The sequence below is a fragment of the Ornithodoros turicata genome, chromosome 3, assembly GCF_037126465.1.
Source record: "Ornithodoros turicata isolate Travis chromosome 3, ASM3712646v1, whole genome shotgun sequence".
Lineage (NCBI taxonomy): Eukaryota > Metazoa > Arthropoda > Arachnida > Ixodida > Argasidae > Ornithodoros > Ornithodoros turicata.
This window is the reverse complement of record NC_088203.1, coordinates 32,630,129-32,655,598: the sequence shown is the minus strand read 5'-3', so window position 1 is coordinate 32,655,598 and position 25,470 is coordinate 32,630,129. Positions and strand designations below refer to the sequence as shown.

Genomic DNA, 25,470 nt, shown 5'->3' with positions numbered 1-25,470 from the left:
ACTGACCCCCCAACCGTTGCAAAGATGTTTGCTGCGCAGTTTAGTTCGGTGTACGACGGTACCAGTAACGCTACTCCTTCCGCTGATTTCAAGACCGCACCGTACACTGATGATTTGCCTACATTTGTTACTACTGAGAGTGATGTAAGCAACGCGATCCGCAGGTTGAAACCGACAACAACACCTGGCCCTGACGGAATTCCAGCTATGTTTCTGAAAGCTTACTCTGATGTTGTTACACCTGTACTACCGTTTATTTATAACTTGTCACCGAGATTACGGAAAAAGTTATTGTATGAGTATGACACACTATTACAATATTTTCACCTTCACCCACTTGGCCACACGTCGCTCTATCGCCGACGCCCTATTTCTATACAAATGTGTCCATGCCCCTGTTGATTCGCCAGTCCTGCTGAGCCTCCTAAACTTTTGTATTCCTCGCGCGGCTTTTCGTAATCCACTATTCTTCTACGTTAAACGCTTCTGCCCCAGCGATCCAGTTACCCGATGCCAAATGCTTCTGAACTCGCTTCCCCCCACATGTGATATTTTCCACGCCTCCAGCGCATCCCTTAAACGCGACGTTATTTCTTTCCTTCATCAGTGAATTTTCAATCCTGATTCTTTCCTTTGTTTTGTACCGTATATCGTCTCATTCCATCTTATAACTTATGTGCTGCGCGTAATCTATATATTGTAGTTAAGTTGCAGATGATTCATTGCGTGTACTGCGTGGTGTATTTGTCTGTAAATATGTAATTACGTATATGCCTGTTTTGTCTGTAATGTACCTCTGTTATGTCAGTACATACACTCTTAAAAATGAACTTCACCGCATAGCACGTTCCTAGCCAACCACTATCTCGAATGATATCGTTATCTGCCCTGATTTGTTAAAAACGGGAGGCGTACGCCTTTTTTGTGACACTTATGCGGTTCATAATTGTCACAAAAAAGGCGTACGCCTCCCGTTTTTAACGAACCAGGGCAGACAACGATATCATTTGCGATTATGGTTGGCTAGGAGCGTGCTACGCGGTGAAGTTCATTTTTAAGAGTGTAATTATTTGTGCGTTTGTGTCTGTATTGTGTCCACCCTGAGTTATGTGTATTGTGTGCGCCAACACCATGGCCTTAGTGGCCGTTCTTGGGCACTAATAAATATTATTATTATTATTATTAAAACCACTCCCAGCTGGTTCGCGAGCAGAATGAAGGTCATGGTTGACTGTGTCGTCATCTTCGGATTGGTGTTACCATAAAAAATAATACCATTATTTCTCTAGCAGAGCACACTGCTTCAACATGTCATCAGCGGTAAACATGTTCATCCGTGCCGCAGGATAGCAAAGGGTGGAGGTACTGAGAACGATCTCACTGATAAGCTATCACTTGGTTCATAAGCTGGTGCCCCTCTTTTGGCGCCCTCAAATCGGGAGCATGCGACACCCGGTGCGGCTACTAAGCAGCGAAAAGCAACTTTAGAGCGTTACGCTTCTGGTTCACTTCCCCTTCCTGTTGCCTGCTAATGCTGTGCCTTGACAGAGTACACGTTGGCTTAGTTTGAACCCATAGCAACGTTGGAAGAGACGACGGCGCTCCTGAAGACTTTTCTTCGTAACAGCAAATGAAATGGAAAACATGGGAATTTGTAACAGACACCATACATTCTCAAAACAGAACTTCACCGCATAGCACGAAGTGCGCCAACCATTGCCACTAATGAATGGGTTATCGCTTCTGATTCGAACAGAGAGGGGGCGTACGCCTGTTTGTGTCAATTTGGATATATGACAATTGACACAGGAAGGCGTACTCATTTCGCTCTGCTCGAATCGGAAGCGATAACCCTATCATTCGTGTCAATCGATGGCGCACAGCGTGCTGTGCGGTGAAGTTCTGTTTTTAGAGTGAGGAGGATAGCATTGACGGGGAGCCAAGTCCCTTCTCTAGAGTCTTCCTTGTTAAAGGTCAGCTATGCCGATACCAGGGATGGGCATAAATACACTTTTCGGGTATTTAAATATAAATACAAAATACTACATCTGTTCATGTATTTAAATACTGCCTATAAATACAAAATATAAATACATTAAGACAGTATTTAAATAATGTAACTACTTCCGTAAATACTTTAGCCATCCAGGCACATTATTCTTTTAAATTAGTGTATAAATGGAACCACCTGTGGATGCATGTCTGCTGCACACAATGCCCACATATTTTTTATTTTTCCGTGATGCAGCCTGATGATTTCAGCATCTTGCGTGGACCGACTTTCCATTGAACGGACAGACAGACCGACAGACGTTTTAGCAAGAAAATACCTACAACGTTTATTTTTGCAGGAAAAAGGCGTGCTGTGTATTTGAGAAACGCATAATGCTATGGGAGAAGTTTTACGTACGATTTATCACTATGTAACACCGTCGACGATGTTATGGAACGACGAGCGACGTAAAACAAAATACCAATCACATTTCAAACTTTTTGTGGGATTCTGAGCATTTTCCAGAAGGTTTCTTTGAATCACACACTCCCATGTCATGCTGCGTCGTGAATACGCTACAAACTACTGCATTTCATGTCTAACATCTGGATTTTGTTTTTAATGACCACCGTAGCACAAAAACATGCACATGAAAGCTCCAGAAGCCATATAGTTGCACACCATGCAGACGCAAAATAATATATCAGAGCGCACATTGCCGCTTAGAAACGTTGTTTCGGGGGTCTGAAGAGTTAGGGCATGTCCTAGAAACCAAGTCAATGGGTGCACCTTATCCCTTACTCAACTCAGCCCATGGGGTGTAAAAGTGTTAGAGGCAATTAATGTGGATTTCGTCATGGGTGACGTCACTGGTCAGTCTCTGAATTAATTCTGTACTCTGGAATTATTGCATAAATCACTTATTTAATATTTATCATGTCCTGCAGGATAAGCAATTTGTATGATGCAACCATGTCTGCAGCATTCTCAATTGCCTCTTACCTTTACAGTTAGAGACACGTTACCAAACGATTCGCAACGGCCAGTCTTACAGGGCCCGTGTAACTAGAGTCTTCATGGAAGTTATGCTTTAGCATAACCATCGCATATGAAGTATAATTATATATGCTTGGACATCTATTATGCATTGCATCATCTAACTTCTGAACCTTATGTGTGGCTGCATACGAAATTATTTTTTATGCACATGCTATACCCTCCTAGTCATATATGTGCACGCGAATAACAGTGAATATATGTGAAGTGGCAAGAAACAATGCTAGACTCTACCATCATTGTGCCTCTACAACGCCTTGCCTTGCAACTTCTGTCTTGTAAAGAGGGAATATCTCACTAGAAAAGACCACACTTGTGTATTGTTTGGCAAGCAAGTAAATCTCTTTATTGACATTTTCCATCACTCGGCAATGTTGGGACCTGGTGCAAACATAAATGTGAACAAGGAAAGTACTTATGAACTATTCCTATATATTCAAAGGCAGATATGACAATTCTCTTTTTATACCTCAGCACAGTACAGCTTCGAATTTAATGAACTGTACAGGATCAGCAATCTTAAAATGTCGCGAGGGGAATCACATAAAGATCCAATAATAGGCTGGACAATCAAAGCTGGAAAAGAAAAGATATTTCCAGAAAAATCTGAATAATTGGTTGCCGTTATGATCTCTACAACTATGTACAGTTCATGAATGGAACATGTTACCTCATTGCATTGCCTCCATGTTAGCGATAGAACAGACAGCTTTCCAGGTCGCTTTTTTCGCGTTTTTCTATGGACTTTTTTTTTTTTTTTTTGCAAGGAAACATGGCCACACTCTAAAAACAGAACTTCACCGCATAGCACGCTGCCCGCCAACCATTCCCAAGAATGATAGGGTTATCGCTTCTGATTGAGAGAGAGGGGGGGGGGGGCGTACACCTTTCTATGGCAATTTTCATATATCTAAATTGCCACAAAAAAGGCGTACGCACCTCTCCGAATCAGAAGCGATAACCCTATCATTCTCGGGAATGGTTGGCGGGCAGCGTGCTATGCGGTGTAGTTCTGTTTTTAGAGTGCACAGTGAAACACAAGCAGCCAAGGACAGGACGATACAGCTACAACACAGCTGATGGCTCTCAACTGATATATTTATTAGCAGACTCTGGAATATACACACACAGGCTGCTAAACAAATGACAATTTAACCAACAGAATCATAAAAAAGAAAAAAAAAACGGTTATATATCTTCCCCCCTCTCCTCATTCTACTTCACAGGCAGCCGTACCACGGCCCCTCGATCGCTCCTCTTTGCTCCGCTGGTACAAAGCGAAGCAGGGAGAGCGATCGAGGGGCAGTGGCCGTACACTGTTAAAACAGAACTTCACCACATAGCATGCTCCTAGTCAGCCACCATTCCGAATGATATCATTCTGTATAATGATTCGTTGAAAACAGGATGAGGAGGAGCCTATCTGGGACATGTATAATGCTTCTCAGATAAGCGCTTCCTACCATTTTCAGCAAATAAGGACACAGAATGATATCATTCGGAATTATGGCTGGCTAGGAGCGTGCACTCTTAAAAATGAACTTCACCGCATAGCATGCTCCTAGCCAACCATCAACTCGAATGATATCGCTATGTGCCCTGATTTGTTCAAAACGGTAGGCGTACGCCTTTTTTGGGACACTTATGCTGTTCATAATTGCCACAAAAATGGCGTACGCCCCCAGTTTTCAGCAAATCAGGGCAGATAACGATATCATTCGAGATGATAGTTGGCTAGGAGCGTGCCATGCGGTGAAGTTCATTTTTAAGAGTGTGCTATGTGGTGAAGTTCTGTTTTAACAGTGTAGTATCACCCTGAGTGTTCTCGTGCGCCCCCTTTGAGATAACGTATCTCGGACAGAAGCAAATCCAACCGCGGACTGCTTACACATGCATCTGTCTTGGATTTCTCTAACCACTTGTTGTTTAAACGCAGCCTTGATCTCTGTGTTCTGGAAATTTAGAGAGCATCCAGAGCCCCTACAAAATATTGCCAAGTTTCTCGAGGCCATCAAAAGTCTGTCCTTGGCTGCCTGCGTTTCACTATGGCTCTCAGATACAAACACAGATTTGTAAATATCATCTGTTGATTGCACCGTAAGTAACCCCCAAATAAAGGATCATAGTGGATACTATATCTTGTGTGATAATGTCAGTAAGACAAGAGAGCTAGACTTGAAACCACTCTTACATCGTAGTAGTAGTAATATTTGCGTGAATCTACGCAATTCCTGTCCACCAAATAATTTAGACCATATGTTTCATGTGCCAGCGTGATAATCCCCTGAAAAGTAATTCTCACTTGGCTGGAAATACCGGCTCTAAAACGTATCCCTAACATGTGTAGCATCAGGGAGGAAAACCAAGGGAACGGTGGAAAAGACAAACACACACGGGCTATGTTCTCACTGTGTAACAGCGCTGCTCTTGCTACTAAAATGAACATGTTCCAAATTAAAACAACATGGCTTGACACGATACGCTGGTGAAAGCGAAAAAATAAAAATATTAATACATAGTTAAATGTACAATACATAAACACTTGTCATAACATGACAGTTTCCTTCTTGCATTCATGCGCTGCCATTCCTCGCATTTCAAGGACAACAACAGCAAATAAGTAATGATGATGTAGTAGACATTCAGGAAGTGCTGAACTATATTACTACAATGCATGGCATTACACGCTCCTTTGACAGAACTTGAACAGGAGAACATAACACAGAATAAAAGTACATTTTCCATTCACGCTTAATGGCCGCAGCAGTACACTCTTAAAAATGAACTTCACCACATAGCACGCTTCTAGCCAACCATCATCCCGAATGACGACGTTCTCGCCCCTGATTTGCTGAAAACGGGAGGAGGAGCCTATTTTGTTGCCATTATGTACAGCACAAAATAGGCCCCGCCTCTCGTTTTCAGCAAATCGAGGGCGAGAACGTTGTCATTCGGGATGATGGTTGGCTAGAAGCGTGCTATGTGGTGAAGTTCATTTTTAAGAGTGTAGTGCAGGAAGGCCACTGCAAAGTTGTGTTGAGAAACACTGCTTCCTGTTTGCCATGTCTATATGAAATGTACCTGACCTGATCCAAACTAAGTGTTCTGAGTCTGGAGCACACAAACAGAAAAGCACAACACAAGCCGCAACGTTAACAGATAGGCAAATGAACTGTGGCGAGCTCCACCTTGGGACAAAGTCAACACGTAATTCGCGAAAAATCAATGAGTGCCTGAAATGTAACATTTCTGACTGATAGCAGGAGGGTCCATGTTCAATTTCTGGTTGGAGCACTGACTGGCTTTTTCATGAATTATATGTTTCCGTAAGTTTCCATGTGCCTGAGAACATAAACCAACATCAACCACTGAATCCTCATGAGGTGAGGAGAGTTCGTCATCCCAAAGGGAGTCCCCTTTCTTGCATGTGTCGTTAGCGTTGCTCATAACTGCAGAAAAAAAAAAGGAAGAATTTAGCAGAAAGCAGAAGAAGAAAAGAGAGCATGATTGGCTCCGCTGCTGGATCGCCAATGAACTGGTTGGGTTTTTACAGCGATACCTGTATGGGTGTGAAAGGGCTTTCTGCCTCACAGAGGTGGGCAACGTCAAAGACTAACGCGCTGGGGAATATGCGTCCTGGACCGAGTTCTAGGGAACTGTGCCGACATATGTCTGAAAGCATCTGACGAAAATTCAGGAAAAAATCCAAATAGCACAGCCGGCTCCGGGACTCTAACCAGGGTACCTCCCAGGTTCGACCACGTCTGGGGGAACTTCATTTTCAAGGACGGCGTGGTATCCCTGCGAAGTATGCCCTGACAAAATGAGTACAGGAGTCGATATTGTACATTACAAATCAATATAGACGTCTTAAAGATGTACACCAGTCAATACGAACACCCTGTCGTCACATGTCCCAATGCTGCGTTGCTGTTTTAGGGAATGTGTGCAGCGCACCAAGCGGGCGTTTCACCAGTGAGGGGAGGAAAGGGCGAGGAGGCCCAACGGACAGCCGCCCCATAGGAATTTGGGAAAGTGGTCTCTCAATAGGTCGTGGTTTGGACAGCAAAAGTGCTTGAACTGGGAGATAGCAGTTAATCGGAATGGCAACCTGTGTTTTCCACCCAGAAAGCAGAGGTTGTGATGTTGAGGGCAGATATAAGAGTGGTGCCAAGATGTCTGCATGAGAGCGCCCATGAAAAGTGGAATACAGGTGAATACTGTAAACGTATTTTTATTCGCGAATTTCGCGACCGCTGAAAAATCGCGAAACATTTTACTCGCGAACACAACTTGACGTTTATCCCACAAAAGGAAACAGACCCTGGAATCGCGAAATTAAATACTCGCGAATAATTTCTCAAATGACTGAACGCGCGATTCGCAAAAATTAATATATCGCGAATAAAAATATGTTTACAGAACTCAAATTACAACATCACATTGTCATATCTGTTTTTGGCAGCTAGACAGCAACTAACGTGTCAGCAATTTCTTCATGCACCAGATGCAAGCCAGGCACTGCTTCATTAACGCCTTCAACGTGCACCTGTGGTAATTCACACGTTATATTATCAATTGTTAATCATGGCTATATCAGTGGAAGCGCAGTAGGACAATTACACAATCGATTCATGAAGCTTCATATTTTTATATCTGAACCTCGACTTATCTTTTGTACTTGTTTTTTGCCTTGATCCTCCGTGGTACGTTCAAAATTTGTGTGTCGGGCATCTGACTTCAAACAACTTCTCGCAAAGGTTCCAATTTGCCCCTGGAGTCACGCGTAACCGATGATAACATTAATGGACGAAATCCTTGGAGTGAAACTCATTCCGCACGACTGTCACTTTCAACCAAGAGCTTCGCACTGCTTGGTCTTTTGGCAACTTATACTATGTAACACTTGAATGCTCCAAAGAATTGTTCTAACAGTGTAGCACCGTCGCATTCTCGACAACTTCGCCTACATATCACGTATCATATCGCTTCAGCTCATAAAAGGCAAGGTCAGTACAAGGAAGTCCAAACGACGTCGTGCCAAAGAATTGCTCACATTATTTGTTTCCGGCTTAGCAAGAACATAACAACTGTTTATTAATGTACGATGCACAGAGAACGAAACCAAAGAAGCGAAATGGCCAAACAAAGAGCCCGTGCCAAGCCAAAGACAGATAAACCTAGAGCAGTGACGTCGGTGACCGACGGTGTGACGTGCAGGCGGGGAGACTAAAAAAAGTTTTCTAAAAAACTACAAACAGTTGGACCAAGATATTTCGCACACATATTCAGTGTTCGCTAATAAACACACAGCGCGAGTATCGCTCAGTTCTGCGGCACTTCACAATCGGCATATCTGACCTCTAACTCCACCTTGACCTCCTCTGACCTTTGACTACACATTCGTTATGCCTTTCTGGCAAAAATGCCTTGTAACATAGCAAGGAAATTCTCAAGGCAATCGTTATACGACGGGCCAAACTACTGGAATATAGTGCCACAAGTTAAAAGATATGGCAAGATTTGCTGCTGAATGCGCTGTGCTAGGTTTCGTGCGCTCCATAACGATGCCGTAATGACATGTCTTTACGATTGTGACTCTCCGCTTGTGGGTAATATGGAGTAATCTCAACTGGAACTCGCCTTCAGCATCTTTATAACGGTGTGAATGACGCTGTCTCGTGTGCTCGTCGTAAGCTCAAAGTCGAGGACTCCAAAGTGTCGAACTTGATCGCGCCAGAGGTCGCGGAGAAAGATTTCGCTGCTTCGTGATCCCATATGTTTGGACACTTTGGAGCGATGCCTGTAAGGAGGCCACACAAAGTATTGTAGTGTCTACAATGGGTCTGCTGGCCAAATATAATGCTCTTATAAAGTAAAAGGGCGCAGGCAATGCGCATGTGCACCTCACACTGGTTTCGAAAATTGCCACAATGACTGGAATTCTTCGCAGATCGCTGAAAGCAGAACCCTTCTTTGAACTTGACTACATAAAAGCACGGTCCATGACTGAGAAAAAATATATAATTTAGTTGTCCGCTATATTTCAGCTTCTTATTTGCTTTCGCGACCTATTATTACTCGCACGTCCACATATTGATGTACCTTCTGTTTATGTTTGTGCCCATTATATCTTGTAAACGTGCACCAAACGCAGGAGATGTACTGCCTATCTCGACGTAAACAGTCGTATCAACGCCTCGTTTGCTTGGGACAGCTGTTTGATAGTCACAGCAGATTGAAACCGGTCCTCTTGTATCGTGTCCAGTACCGTAACAGTGACGGGCATGGGCAATTGTATGGACAATGTGGCAATGTCGGATAACCTCTAAGGGGCTCAATGATTTCTATCGGATGTCCCAGCGTTGTAACAATTCTGGACATGATTCAGATGACTCCACATGCACGCAATTTGGTATCAGTAACGAAGCGTAAATAAAGATTTCAAGGAAAAGGACTATTAGTATTGCTACGTTACTAAAACAAAAGTTGTAAGTCGTATGTAATTGTGCCAATATGCTGCAAAATGATTCCGTGTGCAGAACGTACAGGTAACGTGCTCCCCCAAGAACGAAATCGTGCATGTTTGGGGTGCATAAACGGTTGAGCAGTGAAGCAGCGAAATCGGGATTACGGTTATTCCGTTGTTATTGCTACGTTGTCCCAAGTGAGGGAAAGGCTGCCCATTACAATGGCTGTGCGCCACTACATATGGTCAATTCGAATACGACCAGCACCGCCATTGCCAACTCACAGTTCTTGGATATCAAGTCCAGCCTTTGTGTGCTGGAAGTCTTCCACGTGCTCAATAAACGCGCTCAGAAGAGCATCGCGTTCGTCTGTGCCAGATGTAGTCAACGATGTCAGGATACTTGGGGAGTAGAGCAGGAAGTCACATATTCCGTCAGGTGGATGGCGCGTCGCTGCACTCGTGCACAGAAGTACTTTCGAAGGAAGTGCTACGGGAAAAGGTATTAAAGGTATTGAATTTGTTGGTCCATAATAACCTACGTGATGCATCGCTCTGGGGCACCATAGAGTACAACTGAGGTCAGGAAACAAAGCCACGTACACAATGAAGTTCCGGTCTTGTATATCACATCAGTCTTTTTGGGACATGAGCAGAGTCATAAGCACGGATCCTGGCTTTCCGTGGCAAACCACAAAAACACAACAACAACAACGAGTTTTGTGCTAAAATATAGGACATTCCGCGTTTTTAACGACAACATTACTGATAACACTGATACCGAACGCCGGAATAATAATCCTTCTCTGTCGCAACTCTGCACATGACAGGCAACACTGAAACGTTCCAGAGACGTCTCTTGATAATCCGGCTCCAATCTGCTGAGGTTACGTATTTTCAGGTTCTGTATACCTCAACACTTGCGAACCGAAGTGACATACCACCCGTACGAAGTAGAACAACAAACAACAACAACTTTATTGTGAGATGGAATGTGGGGAGGTTCATTGCTAGAGGCGATACTCTACCCCATTGCTGGTGGGGATGTGGGCAATAAAATAATGAGCCCCTTCACAATAACGATCGAAGCCCGATGGTGTCCAGAAATGTCAAAAGAGCTTTGTGCGCAGATCGTTGCTGGGCTGGATTGGGCCAGGGACCAAGCAATTTCGAGGGGGGGGGGGGACGAGAGTCCAGCTGACTAAGGGACTCTGAGAGTACAGTTCGGAAAGGTTGGTAGTGGGGGCAATGAAGAATGTGCTCCAGATCCTCAAGAGCACCACAGTGGCAGCAGGTGGGAGAGTCAACTTGGCTCAAGCGGTAACGCCACTGAGCTGGGCCACATCGAGTCGCATATTTGGTGGATTAATGCAGCATCTTGACGAGAGGTGTTTCGTGGCATGCTGAAAGCGAGCGTTCGATCAACTCTGCTAAACACAGATGGGGGGGGGGGGGGAGAATGTGGGTTTCCATTGGCGGGAGGCCAGGGGTGTCATAAGGCGTCGCAGAAAGGAACGGCGGTCTCCTCTCAGCAGAGTTCAGCAGCTGTTGAGGAGGTTGGATGTGAAAGGCGTCGTCCTTGCACTACGCTTTCGGGTGGTATGACGAATGCTGAGGCGGACGTTGTTGCGGGATGCGCCATCTGTATATGCTGCCGTAAACGTAGAAAACTTCTCGTCTACCAGAGCATGAAAATGGGCTCGGAGGACTTGAGGGGGGACCTGATCTCTTCTTTCCAGAGGGTTCGGAAGGCTTACGAAAGTCGCCGGTACCGGCAGAGACCAGGGGGCTTCCGGCGGTATAATGTCCTTAGCTATGAAGCCAGTGAGAGTCGTGCGTGTCCTCTGCGCTACTCGATAGAAGTCGCTTTTGGCGGTATCGAATTTTCCTGGGGAGCGGGTGACGGGGAATGTGAGCACGCAAACGTAGGAAGTGACGAGCCGTTTCACGTTCAGGTAGAACCTCAACCGGGAGTTCACCAGCTTCAGCCAGTACTAGCCGTGTTTCAGCCATTCTTGGAACACCGAGGCAGCGACGAAGGCTTCGAGCAAACAGGGACCGAAGGGTATTTAATGATGTTGTTGATACCATGTGCAGAATAGGAAGGCTGTAAAGCACAGTCGCCTTCACCAACGCCGCGTGAACTGCGAGCAGGGAACGCTGATCACAGCCCAACCCTGAGCAAGAAACATGTTGAATTTCGGGGAGCCATCGCTGCACTTTAGTTTCAAGGTGTTTAATGTGGCGAGCCCAGCGCAAGTCCGAGTCGATTACCACGCCAAGGAAGGGGTGGAAGCGTACCGGCGAAGTAGAAGAATTTTGCGCTCTCATGCTCGCAAATTCGTATCAACACCTAGCTCCTCTATAACGCAACAATCTAAAAGTAGACGTATAACAACCCGGCCACATTTTCCTTCAACCACATTCAAGATCCGGATCACCAGCACAACGCACACATGCACAATGTCATCAAACAAGGCTCTCTTTGACGGCGCTGCAGTGAAATGTGTCCCCTCCGTCTTCTAACGACATACTCAGAGGTCACGCGAAAAAAAAAAAATAAATGAGGTAGTCCGGAGGGAAAGATGTGTGGATCTGCAATGCCAAATTAATTTCTATGTCCCGTTGTTTTGATGAAAACGTTCGCGAAAAATACCGTGGCGACGTCTCTAGGTTTCGGAATCCGGCCTCCCAGGGCACGAGTTTCGAAATTATGCTGCCCCGGATTTGTGAACAAGTGGCGCTATCAAAGAAATTTCCTTTTGGTAGAGATCCTTGGGACATCGGCCATGAACTGAGTAGTGAGCGGCTCATTTGCATACGCTCACTAATTAGATAAATATTTTAACTTTTAACTTTAACTTCGCACGGTTACGGAACATCTGTTTTACGTATCGGGACCTTCAGCGAAAAGTATTGCAACAAAAAAAAAAAATAAATAAAACGCATCGACACTGATTTTTTCGAGTAATTAATCGGTTTCGGTTTACATATTTCTTGCGCGGAGCAGTGCACAAATGCGCTGTTTGGATCAGTTATCCAGATGTCAATTTCGTGTTCATCCGCCTGGTTGTCACATGGGGTTGACGGAAGATAAGGAACAGCAGCAAGACCGCAGGAGGCGCTTTCGTGTTCCCTCTCGTTCTCTACACTTTTAAAATGAACTTCACTACAAAGCACGATCCTGGTCAACCTTCATCCCGGATAACAACGTACTCTCCTTGGATTTGATAAGTATGGGAGGCGTATTATGCCTTTCTTTCTTTCTTTTTTAGTACCAATGATGCCGTGCATAAGGACAAAAAGAAAGGCTCCGCCTCCCCTGTTAAACAAATCAGGCGATAACGTTGTCATTGGGGATGATGGTTGACTAGGAGCGTGCAATGTGATGTAGTTAATTTTTAAAAGTGTAACGACTACACTATTAAAAATGAGTTTCACCACATGGCACGCTCCTAGCCAACCAACATTCCGAATGACAACGTTCAGGGGGCTTAATCGCTTCATCGTCGTTACGGTCGTTACAAGCTAACGAGTGTCGGGAAATTTAAAAAGGTGGGCACGTGACACATTGCGCGTGACGTGTAGCACGGGCTTCACGTATCGCGCGAAGAGCGCCGTGCACGTGTTTTATCACGTGCCCACCTTTTTAAATTTCCCGCCGTCCTTTTTGAATTCCCCGCCACTCGTTAGCTTGTAACGATCGTAACGACGATGAAGCGATTAAGCCCCCTGGTCCCTGATTTGTTGAAAACGTGGGGCGGAGCCTATTTTATGACACTTATGCTGTTCATAATTGTCACAAAAAAGGCGTACGCCTCCCGTTTTCAGCAAATCAGGGGAGATAACGATACCATTCGAGATGATGGTTGGCTGGGAGCGTGCTATGTGGTGAAGTTCATTTTTAAGAGTGTAGTTCACAGCGCTCGCGGGGCTTTCGTCATCATCCATGATAACAGCACGGTACCTTACCTACACTCTTAGAAATGAACTTCACCGCATAGCACGCTCCTAGCCAACCATGATCTCGAATGATATCGTTATCGGGCCTGATTTGTTGAAAGCGGGAGGCGTACGCCTTTTTTGTGACAATTATGAACAGCATAAGTGTCACAAAAAAGGCGTACGCCTCCAGTTTTCAACAAATCAGGCCAGATAACGATATCATTCGAGACGATGGTTGGCTAGTGGCGTGCTGTTCGGTGAAGTTTTTTAAGAGTGTACGGAACGACAGAACCGGCTGTTTTGTGTTCCAGTCGCTTTGAGAAGGAATAGCATCTCTTGCGGCTGTTCCAAATCTTCCGTCACCCCTACACTCTTAGAAATGAACTTTACCACATAGCACGCTCCTAGCCACCCCGAATCACAACGTTCTCGCCCTAGATTTGTTGAAAACGGGAAGAGGAGCCTATTTTGTTGCCATTATGCACGGCACAAAATAGGCTCCTCCTCCCGTTTTCAACAAATCTAGGGCGAGAACGTTGTCATTCGGGATGATGGTTGGCTAAGAGCGTGCTATGTGGTGAAGTTCATTTTTAAGAGTGTATGTGTCAACCAGGCGGATGAACACGAAATTGACAGTCAAATAGCTGATCCATAGATCGCATTTGTGTACTTTTCCGCGCAAGAAATATGCGAACCGAAACCGATTAATTACTAAAAAAAAATCACTAAGTGTCGATGCGTTTTTTTTCTTGTAATATTTTTCGCTGAAGGTCCCGATGCGTAAAACAGAGGCTCCGTAACTGTGCGAAGTAAAAGTTAAAAGTTAAGATGTTTATTTAATTAGCGTATGCAAATGAGCCGCTCACTACTCAATTCATGGTCGATGTCCCAAGGATCTTTACCAAAAAGAAATTTCTTCGATAGCGCCACCTGTTCACGAATTATTCAGCCGGGGGATTTTCGTGAAACACCCTGTATATTTATGAACATATATCGGATTGGTCTCCTCGAACGATCGCCGGCGATGATTGGACAAATCGTTTGAGTAGACCAATGAGCGCACGCTCCGCATTATCGGCATTCGTGAGGAGCAGAAGAAGAGGGAAGGCTTGAATTGCGATTTTTTTTCTTCTATCGATCATAAATCACGAACGACGCAACGGATGAATACCGTTCCTGTTGTATTGATGTCAAAGTAATGTCATTTTACATTCCGCGAGGTGGAATATTTTGGCACTGTAGCGCCCGTTTGACGATGTTGTGACTTTCAGGTTCAATTCAGTCCAGTAAAATGATACGGTAAAATGTTGAGAAAAATTAATACCTTGCTTTGTCGGTTTCCTCGTGGTAGTCGATTTCGGGGATGGTGTCGATTTGCTTGGTGTTTCGATATTGTCACTTTCCTCTCCTGACGGTGTCGTTTCGTCGGTCTCGCTGTTGGAGTCGCTTGCCGTCGACCTCGTCGTTGCCGGTGTTGATCTTTCGGTCGTCTTTGGCGGTTTCTTGGTCGTCTTTGGTATTCTCTTGGTTGTTGTTGTCCTACTCGTTGTCGTCGTTGTTTCTGGACGAGTGTTGCTCGTAGAAGTACCTGGCGTCCACGCCGTGGGCGGCCGCGTTGTGAAGCCTCCAGGTGGTTCACTTGCGGGCTTAGTAGTCGTTGCGTTTAGCCCTTCTACTGCGGCGGACTCATCGGCCGCATTGTAGTCGCTGTCGTCTGAGCCGCTTCTCAGACTCGCTGCATTGAGAGACAAATGAGAGGAAGTTGCGTAATCTACTAAGCCACGAATTGATTGCCCGCATCATTGGGCATCGATACACTTATAGGGTCATCAATGGTGGTAATTTTCGGGTCACAAGGCCCTGCAAAGCTTACTTACAGACTACACGGCGGTTGGCCTTCTGAAGCTATAGCTTTAAAATGAAGTTGACCGGGCATATCAGAGAACTTCCAGGATGAAACATATGGGAACTGTTCTTTCTTTTTTCTGATATTTATTGGGGACAGTAGAGTGGCGTCGTCAGCCATATTAGTGGATTAATATCCTTGCTGTACGCATGAGCGTGCACGGCAAAATGGTGTGTATCGATGTATACGCTGCGGCAATGGTGATGGGCGTTGAATGGGAGCTTGCACGATGACGGTTTCGAAAGTACGACGAGTTACTTCAGCGCGCTACTCCACTCCGTCTTATAATTAAGACACGCCACTCTTATTTGACAGCTTCCTTTATGGTATTTGCCGTCGTGGTGTATTCCCCACATGCTAAAAGCTATATGCTACGGTGGTGCCATTGCCACGTGATCTACACACAGGAGTGTTTTCTGGGTTGTAGCACGGAGGGGGCAGGAATCGAGGCGCCGGAGGCGACTGCACTCTCAGAACAGACCTTAGCAGAGTATAGCACGTTGTGCGCCAACCACTGCCACGAATGATAGGGTTTATCGCTTCTGATTGGAAGAGAGAGAGAGGTGGGGGGCGTACGCCTTTTTGTAGCAATTATCATATATCCAAATTGCTACAAAAAGGCGTACACCCACCTCGCCCCTCGAATCACAAGCGGTCACCTTATCATTCGTGGCAATGTTTGGCGGACAACGTGCTATGTGGTGAAGTTCTGTTCTGAGAGTATGGGGACGTTTTGCGTCGAGGTGGCGGCGTTCGGACGGACGCAAGCAACGGGACAAATCCTGTGGAGTACACATCCACCCCGAAGATAGAAAATGGGTCATTCCACAAGAACCGTCCCAAAATCGTGGCCCGACCCCCACGGACTTTTTCACTGCTTCACGGAATTTTTGTTTTCACTACTTCGTATCATTGAATTATGAATGCCAGAGAAAAAATTCAGCGGAATTCCACGCGTCTTTCACGCTAGGCGGCGCCAAAATATGCGGGAGGGCCACAACGTAGGGTGCGTTTAATGGCTTCTCCGCAGGGAACGGCTCGAGCTATTTGAGATTTGTCCCTTCCAGACTGATCAGGAAGCACTGCCTCTTAGTTCTAACTGAAACAAATTGGATGACAACGTGTATTTAAGGCGCGCCACAGGCTATAACTTGCGTTTTTGTCGCATGTTTGACATTTTTCGCTCGTTCACTGGAAGCACGCACAAGTATGAAATTTGGTGTTCTGATAGATGTGGACATAGTTAACATGTAGAAAAAAATTCATTCCTTCAGTTAAAGGAGAAGGCTGCGAAATATGGCGGGCAATGTGCAAATTTTCGAAAATTGCCAATATTGGAAGGAATAAAAGGTGAAGTTGCCATCGTGATACCGACATGCCGTCAATGCTAAAATGAAGCTCAGCCTGTTCACTTCAAAATATAAAAAATCTCCAGGGTACTTTTTTATATTTTTTTGTAATGATTTTTCAAATGTCCGTCACAGATGCAAGCGGGCGCACGCTCCGCGCGCCCACGCGCTGATTTTGATATTGTCTGAGCATATGGGTAGAAATTCTTAATGCGACACGGAAATTGCCTTCATGCAATAAAGCAGCAAAAGGGTAATAAAACCAGGTACGCTTTTGCGCTGCCTCTCTCTCTCTCTCTCTCAGAATAAGCACGCAAACTGTGACAGGTTCAGAGTAATCTTGATATAATATGGGACACAGAACACACACAGTGTTATGTCACACACAAAATACACAGAAAACATTGACATTTGCATATACGCAGTTAATGGTCAACCAGCACGTGTGATATAGTCTTTCCTGACATGCTAAGGTGCGCTCGCTTATACTTGGCGTAGTGAAGTGTGAAGTTTTTCTTCGGTGGATGCTGATATCACACCTTCACCGTGTTAGTTGAGACGGCTTCAAAGCAATGAAGTTCTCGTGTTCCAGGCATGGCTCGAGCCATTTCATAGCCATCCTCCAACGCAGCCTGCTCCGCCGATGCATCTCCAAAGGACACCCATATAAGCAATATTTTCTGAAGGCTTTCTGCAGTCCAAAGAAATAAATCCCGTGGATTTAATATCTGACTACCAAAAGGCCTCTGCAGACTCGCATATTTGCCTCCAGCCGCTTAACAGTTCCACCAAGCCCATCGCATGCACCTTTCCCCTGGGACGTACCAAAAAAGTTCCATGTTGCCGATATTCCAAAATCCTCTTCATGAAAACAAAGGTTCACAAAATTCTTTTTGTTCTTATATTGAGAAGCAGCGCCCGTCCGAGAAATAGTGCAACCTTTTGATGTGTGCGTAAGCAAGTGGTACAAGTGTACAGAAGCGTTGTCGTGAGTCAGGGATTCAGAAATAATGACGTAATGACAAAATTATTTTTGTTCTTATGTTGAGAAGCAGCGCCGTCCGAGAAATAGTGCAACTTTTTGATGTGTGCGTGAGCGGGTGGAACAAGTGTACAGCGTTGTCGTGAGTCAGGGATTCAGAAATAATGACGTAGGACAAATGCTGCAGGATTGGGTCAGATTGCCAGCGAAAATACATGAGACCGAAGTTCTCCCCTTTTTTTTCACTCAGCGAAAATACATCACTATGGGATGCACAGTTGCCTGGGAAGCAATCCAGTAGAACGACTGTGGTGAATTTTGTGCCAGAAAGGAGTAGTTTTCTGAATAATCCAGTTGAACAATTGCTTCACTGACGGGAAGGTCAACCTTAAGCTGTCGCAAGTAAGCCGACTGCGACAAGCTGACGAAGTGATGTCTCTTTAATGAATTTAGTTGAAGAATCAGCTTCTCGGAAAATTCCTCTATGGGAAGAAGTACTGTTTGAAGTGATGCTCTATCGCCAGGTATACCACTGCTGAAATGTGATGGTGTCCTGAAACTCATCAGCATGGCCGAGCTTATCAGTGAGTTTGGCGCGTAGAGGTTCCAACCCCAGGCACTGGATGCATCGTCCTAGCATGCACTCTTCCTTCTCGATTGCACAGACCGTTAGCCGCAAAAGGTCTTTGTAGTTTTCCTGGTTTCCCGCAGCATAAGGCATCATCTTCACGTTTTGATGATAAGAGCACACACAGACTGAATGCATTTCTGGGTCTCCAGCAAGCGCGCACCAGGGGGGGGGGGGGGGGGGGGCCTCAAGGATGCAAATGTAGAAAATCCAGCTCCTAGAGTTGGGTTGCTTGCCTTCCATGTGAAAAAGGCTTCCTTCAAGCCCGTAAGCATGAGCCTCTTCTGATGACCCTTGAGAACATCCTTTTGTCCTGGCATGCAGTAGGATATCAAGTCATCTTGGTAAAACTTCTCAATTGATTCCTTGGTCACAAGGGACAACGGAGCCCTTCTTCTCGCTGAAGATGGCTCGGTCAGGACGCCCATCGTGTTTTTAATTTCTCGTGCTCGGCGAACAAGACGTTCCGAAGCTCAAAAAAAAAAAAAAAAAAAAGCATTGTTTGTTGCCTCGACCACGACGATGGGGCCAACGTTAGAATCATGACCTTTTTTGATTGGCTCTGTTCAGCCGAATATTTCTTCCTCAGCTCCTGAAGCAGGGATTCGTAATCTTCCGCGGTGATAGGACATGACTCTCCTGAAGTGGATGCCATCGGTATGCCCAACGAAGTTTCCAGGGCTTTCCTGGCTTTGCACTCTATCCTACGGAGCCTCTCCTGTGCATACTCCTGTCTGTGTGGGTAGAGCTCTTTTCCGTCTCAACGGAGTTTCACGAAGAAGTTCCAGTGACTCGTTGAACGACTGCAGTGTGTCCTGATCTGCGATCGCCAGGTCACGACCTGGGCTGGACAGTGGCTCTGTCTCACTAGAAGTATCAGGCTGGTGCTTCATGCACAGCATGTAACATTTGGGGCACAATCTGTCCCCAGGAAGTAGCCCAAGCCTTGCTGTGTTCTTTGCTAGAGTTGACGATATTATTTTAGTTCCGCGCACTCTCTTCCTGTGCTGTCCAAGGGGGTCGACGCAACACTTGGATGCCATCTTTAAAGGGACTATCGCATCCGTCTCGGTCGATTCCGAAACTGTAGGGCCGTTTTAATCCGCGTTCATCACTGATAATAACGCCGAAAACCCGACGCGAATTGGCAGCGTTGTTCCTGTGTAGTTTGATATAAAACTATAATAAAACTTCGCAACAGCAGACGACACATTCCGGGGTTCCCTCTCTGGAAAACGTCACACGGACGAGGCCAATCACTGCGTGCCCTTCGACATGAAGAATACCAATGACGGAACGGCCAGAGGGACCTTGGTAGCCTTGGCAACCGACAGACAGGCGGCCGGGCGGCCGGGCGAGCGAGGCGGAATTCTATAGGGAACGGCGTCTTCTCTGTTATCGGGTCGCGGAATGTTGTTTCTGGTTAGTGTCGAAGGTGTTCGTACAGTCAGGAGCGTAACGTCTTGTTTCACGAAACATGGTTACATCGGCACTCACACTGGTAAGCGAAAGCCAGCGTATTTACGGAAGACTTTTCACTTAGTATAGTGCGATGCGAACGCCAAGCAGACGATCTCGGAGATAATCGCCTGCACTGCGCTCTCATTCGTGTGCCTGGCTTACGTCATCATCATGTTGGCTCCAGATGGAATGCGGACCTTTAAAACCCGTGGACTAAATATCTAAGCTGTTTTCGGAAGACAAATTTGGCAAAGTTGACTCTGAAACGGTGACGAACGTTATCCTATCGTTATCATACATACGTTCCCGGATGCGATATTCCCTTTAAGGTGTACCTTGGGACGAAGAGCGCATGGTGGTTCTTGCAAACGGCAGTGATTGAGGAAGCGGCGCGCTTTTCTCGGGCAGAAATAAGGTACTGGTCATCTTCCCTTAGTTCAGTGAACTTTGTTGAAGGGGAAGTGCACTCATCGCTGTATCCATTGGGACCAAATGATCAAATTGAACTGTCACTCACATTCACTGACGTAGATGGATGCTCCATGGCCAGTTTCACAACACAGTACGCCGGGCGGGGCACATGCACATAGAAATTCCGACGAGTTGAAATCAATGCCGTTTATGTCAGCCGAGTCACTGAGGCTGACTCCACGGGCGAAGACAGTGGCGACTGACCTGCAGCGAAGCTTGTTTTCTTTCACATACAATGACCCTACCGCAGTGCCTAACCTATAGCGACAAGTCTCCTGTGGCAGCGTCAAGCGGAAACCTGGCACCAGTAATCAACTGAGTGTAGACTGATGTAGCCATGCTAATTTTTACTACTCCCTGCATTGTATCGGAACACCCGCAGAGACATCCGCCGGAGACGTCACCAGCAAAGCGCGTAATTGAATACCCCTTCCCGGCTTTATTACAGGAAGACAATTTCCGTGTCGCGTTAAGAATTCTTACCCACATGCTCAGACAATCTCAAAATCTGCGCGTCTGGGACAAAAAAAAAAAAAAAAAGCAAGCGCCGGTAGCGTTTGAAGTCTTACGAACTGAAGAGGGTGGGAGCGCGGAGCGTGCGCCCGCTTGCATCTGGGAAAGACATTTGAGAAATTGTAAAAAAAATAAGCCATGGGTATTTTTTTTATATTTCAAAGTTGACAGGCTGAGCTTCATTTTAGCGTTGACGGCATGTCGCTATCACGATGACAACGTCACCTTTTATGCCCTCCAATATTGGCAATTTTCGAAAATTTGCATATTGCCCGCAATATTTCGTGGCCTTCTCCTATATCTGAAATTTCTCTTCAGGTTAACTATGTCCACATCTATCAGGACACCAAATTTCATACTTGTGCGTGATTCCAGTTAATGGGGAACAAATGCGAGACATGCGACAAAAATGCAACAATTATAGCCTGTGGCGCGCCTTAACTACACGTTGTCATCCGAATATTTTCAGTTAGAACTAAGGGGCAGAGCTTCCTGATCAGTCTGGAAGTGACAAACCTAACATAGCTCGAGCCGTTCTCTGGGGAGAAGCCATTAAACACACCCTACTTTTTGGCCCTCCCGCAGACTTAGGCGCTGACTCGCGTGAAAGCTAATTGGAATTCCGCTGAAATATTTTTCTGACATTCATATTTCAATGATACGAAGCAGTGAAAAAAAAAAGTCAAAGTCCGTGGTGGTCGGGCCACGATTTTGGGACGGTTCTTGTGGAATGACCCAAATACGCTCTACCTCAAAGGGTTTTTATTTCGGGTCAGTAATGGAAGGACACATGAAACAAGATGTATTCTGGTTTACATACGACGGTAGTATGATGAAGATGGATGGAAGTCACTGAAAAGGTTAGCCAGCTGTAGGACTTTTTTAGGCTCTTCAGCGACTTCCATCTTTCATCGTAAATTTCTTAGGCACTTGAGGCTTTGTATGTATTTGTCCTTCTATGTGTTCCAGCCTCACAACATCAGTTCTCTCATGGTCAAGTATGATGATGTTCGTTTCGATTACGTTTTCCTCTGATCGGAACGCATTGTTATTTCTGGTTTCTGGTTTATGTTCGGTATTTCTCAACACCAAGCAACTAGACAAACACCTCGACTTGGTCTTCCCTCTCTGGCTCCAGGAAAGTGCGAGACACTAGTAAAATAAAAGCAAAAAGTGGATGAGCGAAAGCATAAGCATTAATGATTATCATTTGCTATTCAATGGCACGGAATCAAATGTTTCACAGAGCAAGAGCTGTAACAAAAAAGACTCTGAGCCAAGGGTGACAGGAGTTGATCGTACCGGAAGTCTACAGGTGACATATGGGCATCCCCTGCTCGTGCGCCTTACTTCATCGGCCCACACTCTAAGATGACGAAGAAGTATTCCCAAACCGAAACTAAACTAAACCTATAAGTTTCAACGATCTCCACCGCGATGATCGAAGCACGATTATCTTCGCCAAGTTCCATTGGATACAAGTGCTGAACAGCTCGTCTCACTTCCCCGGAAACATGCAGAATGAGTTTGCAGGATCTGATGTTTCCGTCTGTGCCCCTGAATGTTTCTATCACACGGCACATTCTCCACATATGCCGCTGCAGTTTCTCGCGTGCGTACATTACTCAATGATGCTCACAAACGTAGCCGGTTCACAGTCAGTGATAAGCCATTACTGACTGTAACGTCTGTCGACGCGCTCGTGGACACTGTCTTTAGGTACGTTTCGAATTTCACTGCACCTTTTGCGTGCAACAACAGGGATCACCTTGTGCTGTCCTAATATACATTTAACATATAATATAGTATCACACACACACACACACACACACACATATATATATATATATATATGTATGTATAACTTGCCATCATACTAAACTCATACTAAACGTCATACTAAACTTGCCATCCCTTACAGCCAAGCACTTCGATACAGGCGCATCTGTTCCAGTGACGATGACTTGGACAGAAATCTAGCTCAACTTAGGGAAACATTCATCGGTCGTCAATTTCCACCTAGCCTAGTTGACGACGCTCTAAACAAAGCCCGCAAAGCAGATAGCAAAGCCCCGTTCCAAGACCTCAAACGGGTGTTAGATAATGGTTCCGTAAACCTCATCTTAACATTTAGCAGCAATATTCCAAGCGTTAACAATATACTAAACCGTCACCATAGTATCCTTCTCCAGTTGGAGCGCATGGGACAAATTTTTCCGCAGCCACCGCGGGTAACCTACAGGCGCGCGCGCAACCTGCACGATAATCTAGTTAGCTCTAAGGTTAGCAAAGCAACGCATCCAGGGAACGGCTGTCACCCATGCGATGGTCGCAGGTGTCAAATATGCAAATTAATGCAAAGCACCCAAGTACTTAAAAGTACTAATTCAAATTTTTCCGCCAAAATTAATGGTGACTTCGACTGTAGTTCATCTAACGTCATTTACGCCATTCAGTGCGGCATGTGCCAAGCACAATACGTTGGTCAGACTAAAACATCATTTCGGATCAGGTTCAGCAACCACCGATCTGACGTTACAAAAAAGCCAAACCTCCTGGTGTCTCGCCATTTCAAGCAACCAGGTCATTCACTATATAATGTGTCACTTTTTATTCTCCAGTCAAATTTTAGCTCAGATCGGTGCAGGGAACAAGCGAATCTTATCTCATTTACAAATTCCAATCAACCATTAACGAAGATCTGAGAGCACTTTCAACGGTAAGAAATCTGGCCGCCTAGATGAGCTACACTTTCTTCCTTTTCGTTTCCTTTGTTTTTTTTTTCCCTCTTTTTTTAGCAAAGTTTGAAGCAGCGCTCATCCTGCCTGGAATTTTCCCCAAAGCGGACAGTGACCTACGGCGAATGACATCACCACCCGGACTTGACCTTCTGGAATATTCCCGAATCTGACTCATTGACAAACGCCTGTGGCGTGCCCGTACCGATTATGACGTCATGTACCAAACCTATTTAAGTAATGTGTCACCAGCTACGCATCTTTTGTCTTGACGAAGACAGTGCCACTGTCGAAACGTCGACCCCTTGCCCATTTTACTTTTTAACGTCTCCCTATGTAATAAACTAGTGTTTGTAACTTCCTTAAAATCTGTTTCCGCGTCTTTTTTTGAACTTATATATATATATATATATATATATATATATATATGTGTGTGTGTGTGTGTGTGTGTGTGTGTATGTGTATTAATATGATATTATATATATACGACGAGCCGCAAACACGGCGAAACACGTGTCCTCTGGTGCTGTCGCATCGTTCAATGAGTATCTGTTTCTCTACGTGCAGCCATAGAAGCCATCTTAGCCATAGTTTGAATTTCAAACACGTCTAGCATCATTTACCTATTATTTTAATGGCTTTTCCCCCTCTTTATAATTCACTGGCTTGCACTGTGGCATTGAGGAGTGCTCGCTCACCCTCCCAGGTGTATATCGCTCGCTGAGTGACCCCTGGTTTGCCAATCCCGAACGATGCGCAGCTACCCAGGGCTGACGAGCCGCAAACACGGCGAAACACGTGTCCTCTGGTGCTGTCGCATCGTTCAATGAGTATCTGTTTCTCTACGTGCAGCCATAGAAGCCATCTTAACTGTAAGTTTGACTTCAAACACGTCTAGCATCATTTACCTATTATTTTAATGGCTTTCCCCCCTCTTTATATATATATATACATTTGCTCATTTGCATACACCTTTCTTGCACACACATTTGCATACACCACCTCGTCTCGGCTATTACATCCAGTTAGTAGCATCTGCAACCAAGCAACAAGCATCTGCGACCCTGAAGGCGACCACTTTCTTTGCAATAAAGCATTGCCAACTAAGAACTAACTAAGGCCAGGTAACAGTCACGTGTAAATCCCTCCTACTACTTACCGATCACTGCAGCTATCGCCAGGCATCCAACTAGCAAGGCACTTGGGATGACTACAAGAAGCACCTTCTTTCTAGACGCACTGAAACGAGTAAAATACCATTTGAAGTTCTCTCTCTAGTCAGACGAATATCACTACGTGAACAATAGCCTTGGTGTAAACATACGATGCTCTTCGGAACCGATGCTGCTACGTTCACCAGACAGCACTTTTCCCTTCCTATAGACACCAATTTTCTTTCTTCAAATAGATATATGTTGTCCAACTCCTGGTGGACTCACTACTGTGAGCGACTGGTACTTGATGCAGTTACACAAAGTGTGAGCAAATCTGATATCATGGTCATGCGTTGCATTAGCGTAACCCTTCACAGAACGCATTAGGGCAGCGATCCGAGAAACATGGTTCTAGAAGATGGTCAGAAAGCGCGTGATCAGTTGGACGACGGAATGTTGTTGGGGTCGTGCAGAGGTCTAGGGTCTTAGTTCTGGTATCCGTGTTTCACCTTGTCGGCGCCGACAATCTTCACATGGTTGTTGACGTAAATGCAAGAGTGTGTGTAGGCATAACCAGAAGATGCAGTGAGGACAGGGGTCGAATGGTTATAGTCTTGATAAGACAAATGGGCGAATTTGAGGTGAAGCCATCTGAGTGGGCCGTTGCATGCACAAAGATCCGTCATGGCACGGTCGTTCAATACTCTTTCTGGTCAGGAGACCCCGCTCGAATACAATAGGCTAGGTCATTTAGGGACAATTGCTCCCGCTTGAGGCGATCGCGTCGTTCGGGGGGAGACACCAT

At 45.4% G+C, this 25,470-nt stretch overlaps 1 protein-coding gene across 1 annotated transcript in view; it reads right to left on the bottom strand.

Annotated features, from left to right (window-relative positions):
- LOC135389274 (uncharacterized) overlaps positions 1–25,470 on the bottom strand; it is a 70,180-nt gene extending 44,710 nt beyond the window's left edge. The window contains exons 1-5 of the mRNA XM_064619338.1: positions 25,370–25,470; positions 24,671–24,750; positions 14,788–15,198; positions 9,804–10,008; positions 8,693–8,852 (exon numbers count right to left, since the gene is read on the bottom strand). Coding sequence (XP_064475408.1) covers positions 8,693–8,852; positions 9,804–10,008; positions 14,788–15,198; positions 24,671–24,750; positions 25,370–25,470 — 957 coding nt within the window. The remainder of the gene's footprint in view (positions 1–8,692; positions 8,853–9,803; positions 10,009–14,787; positions 15,199–24,670; positions 24,751–25,369) is intronic.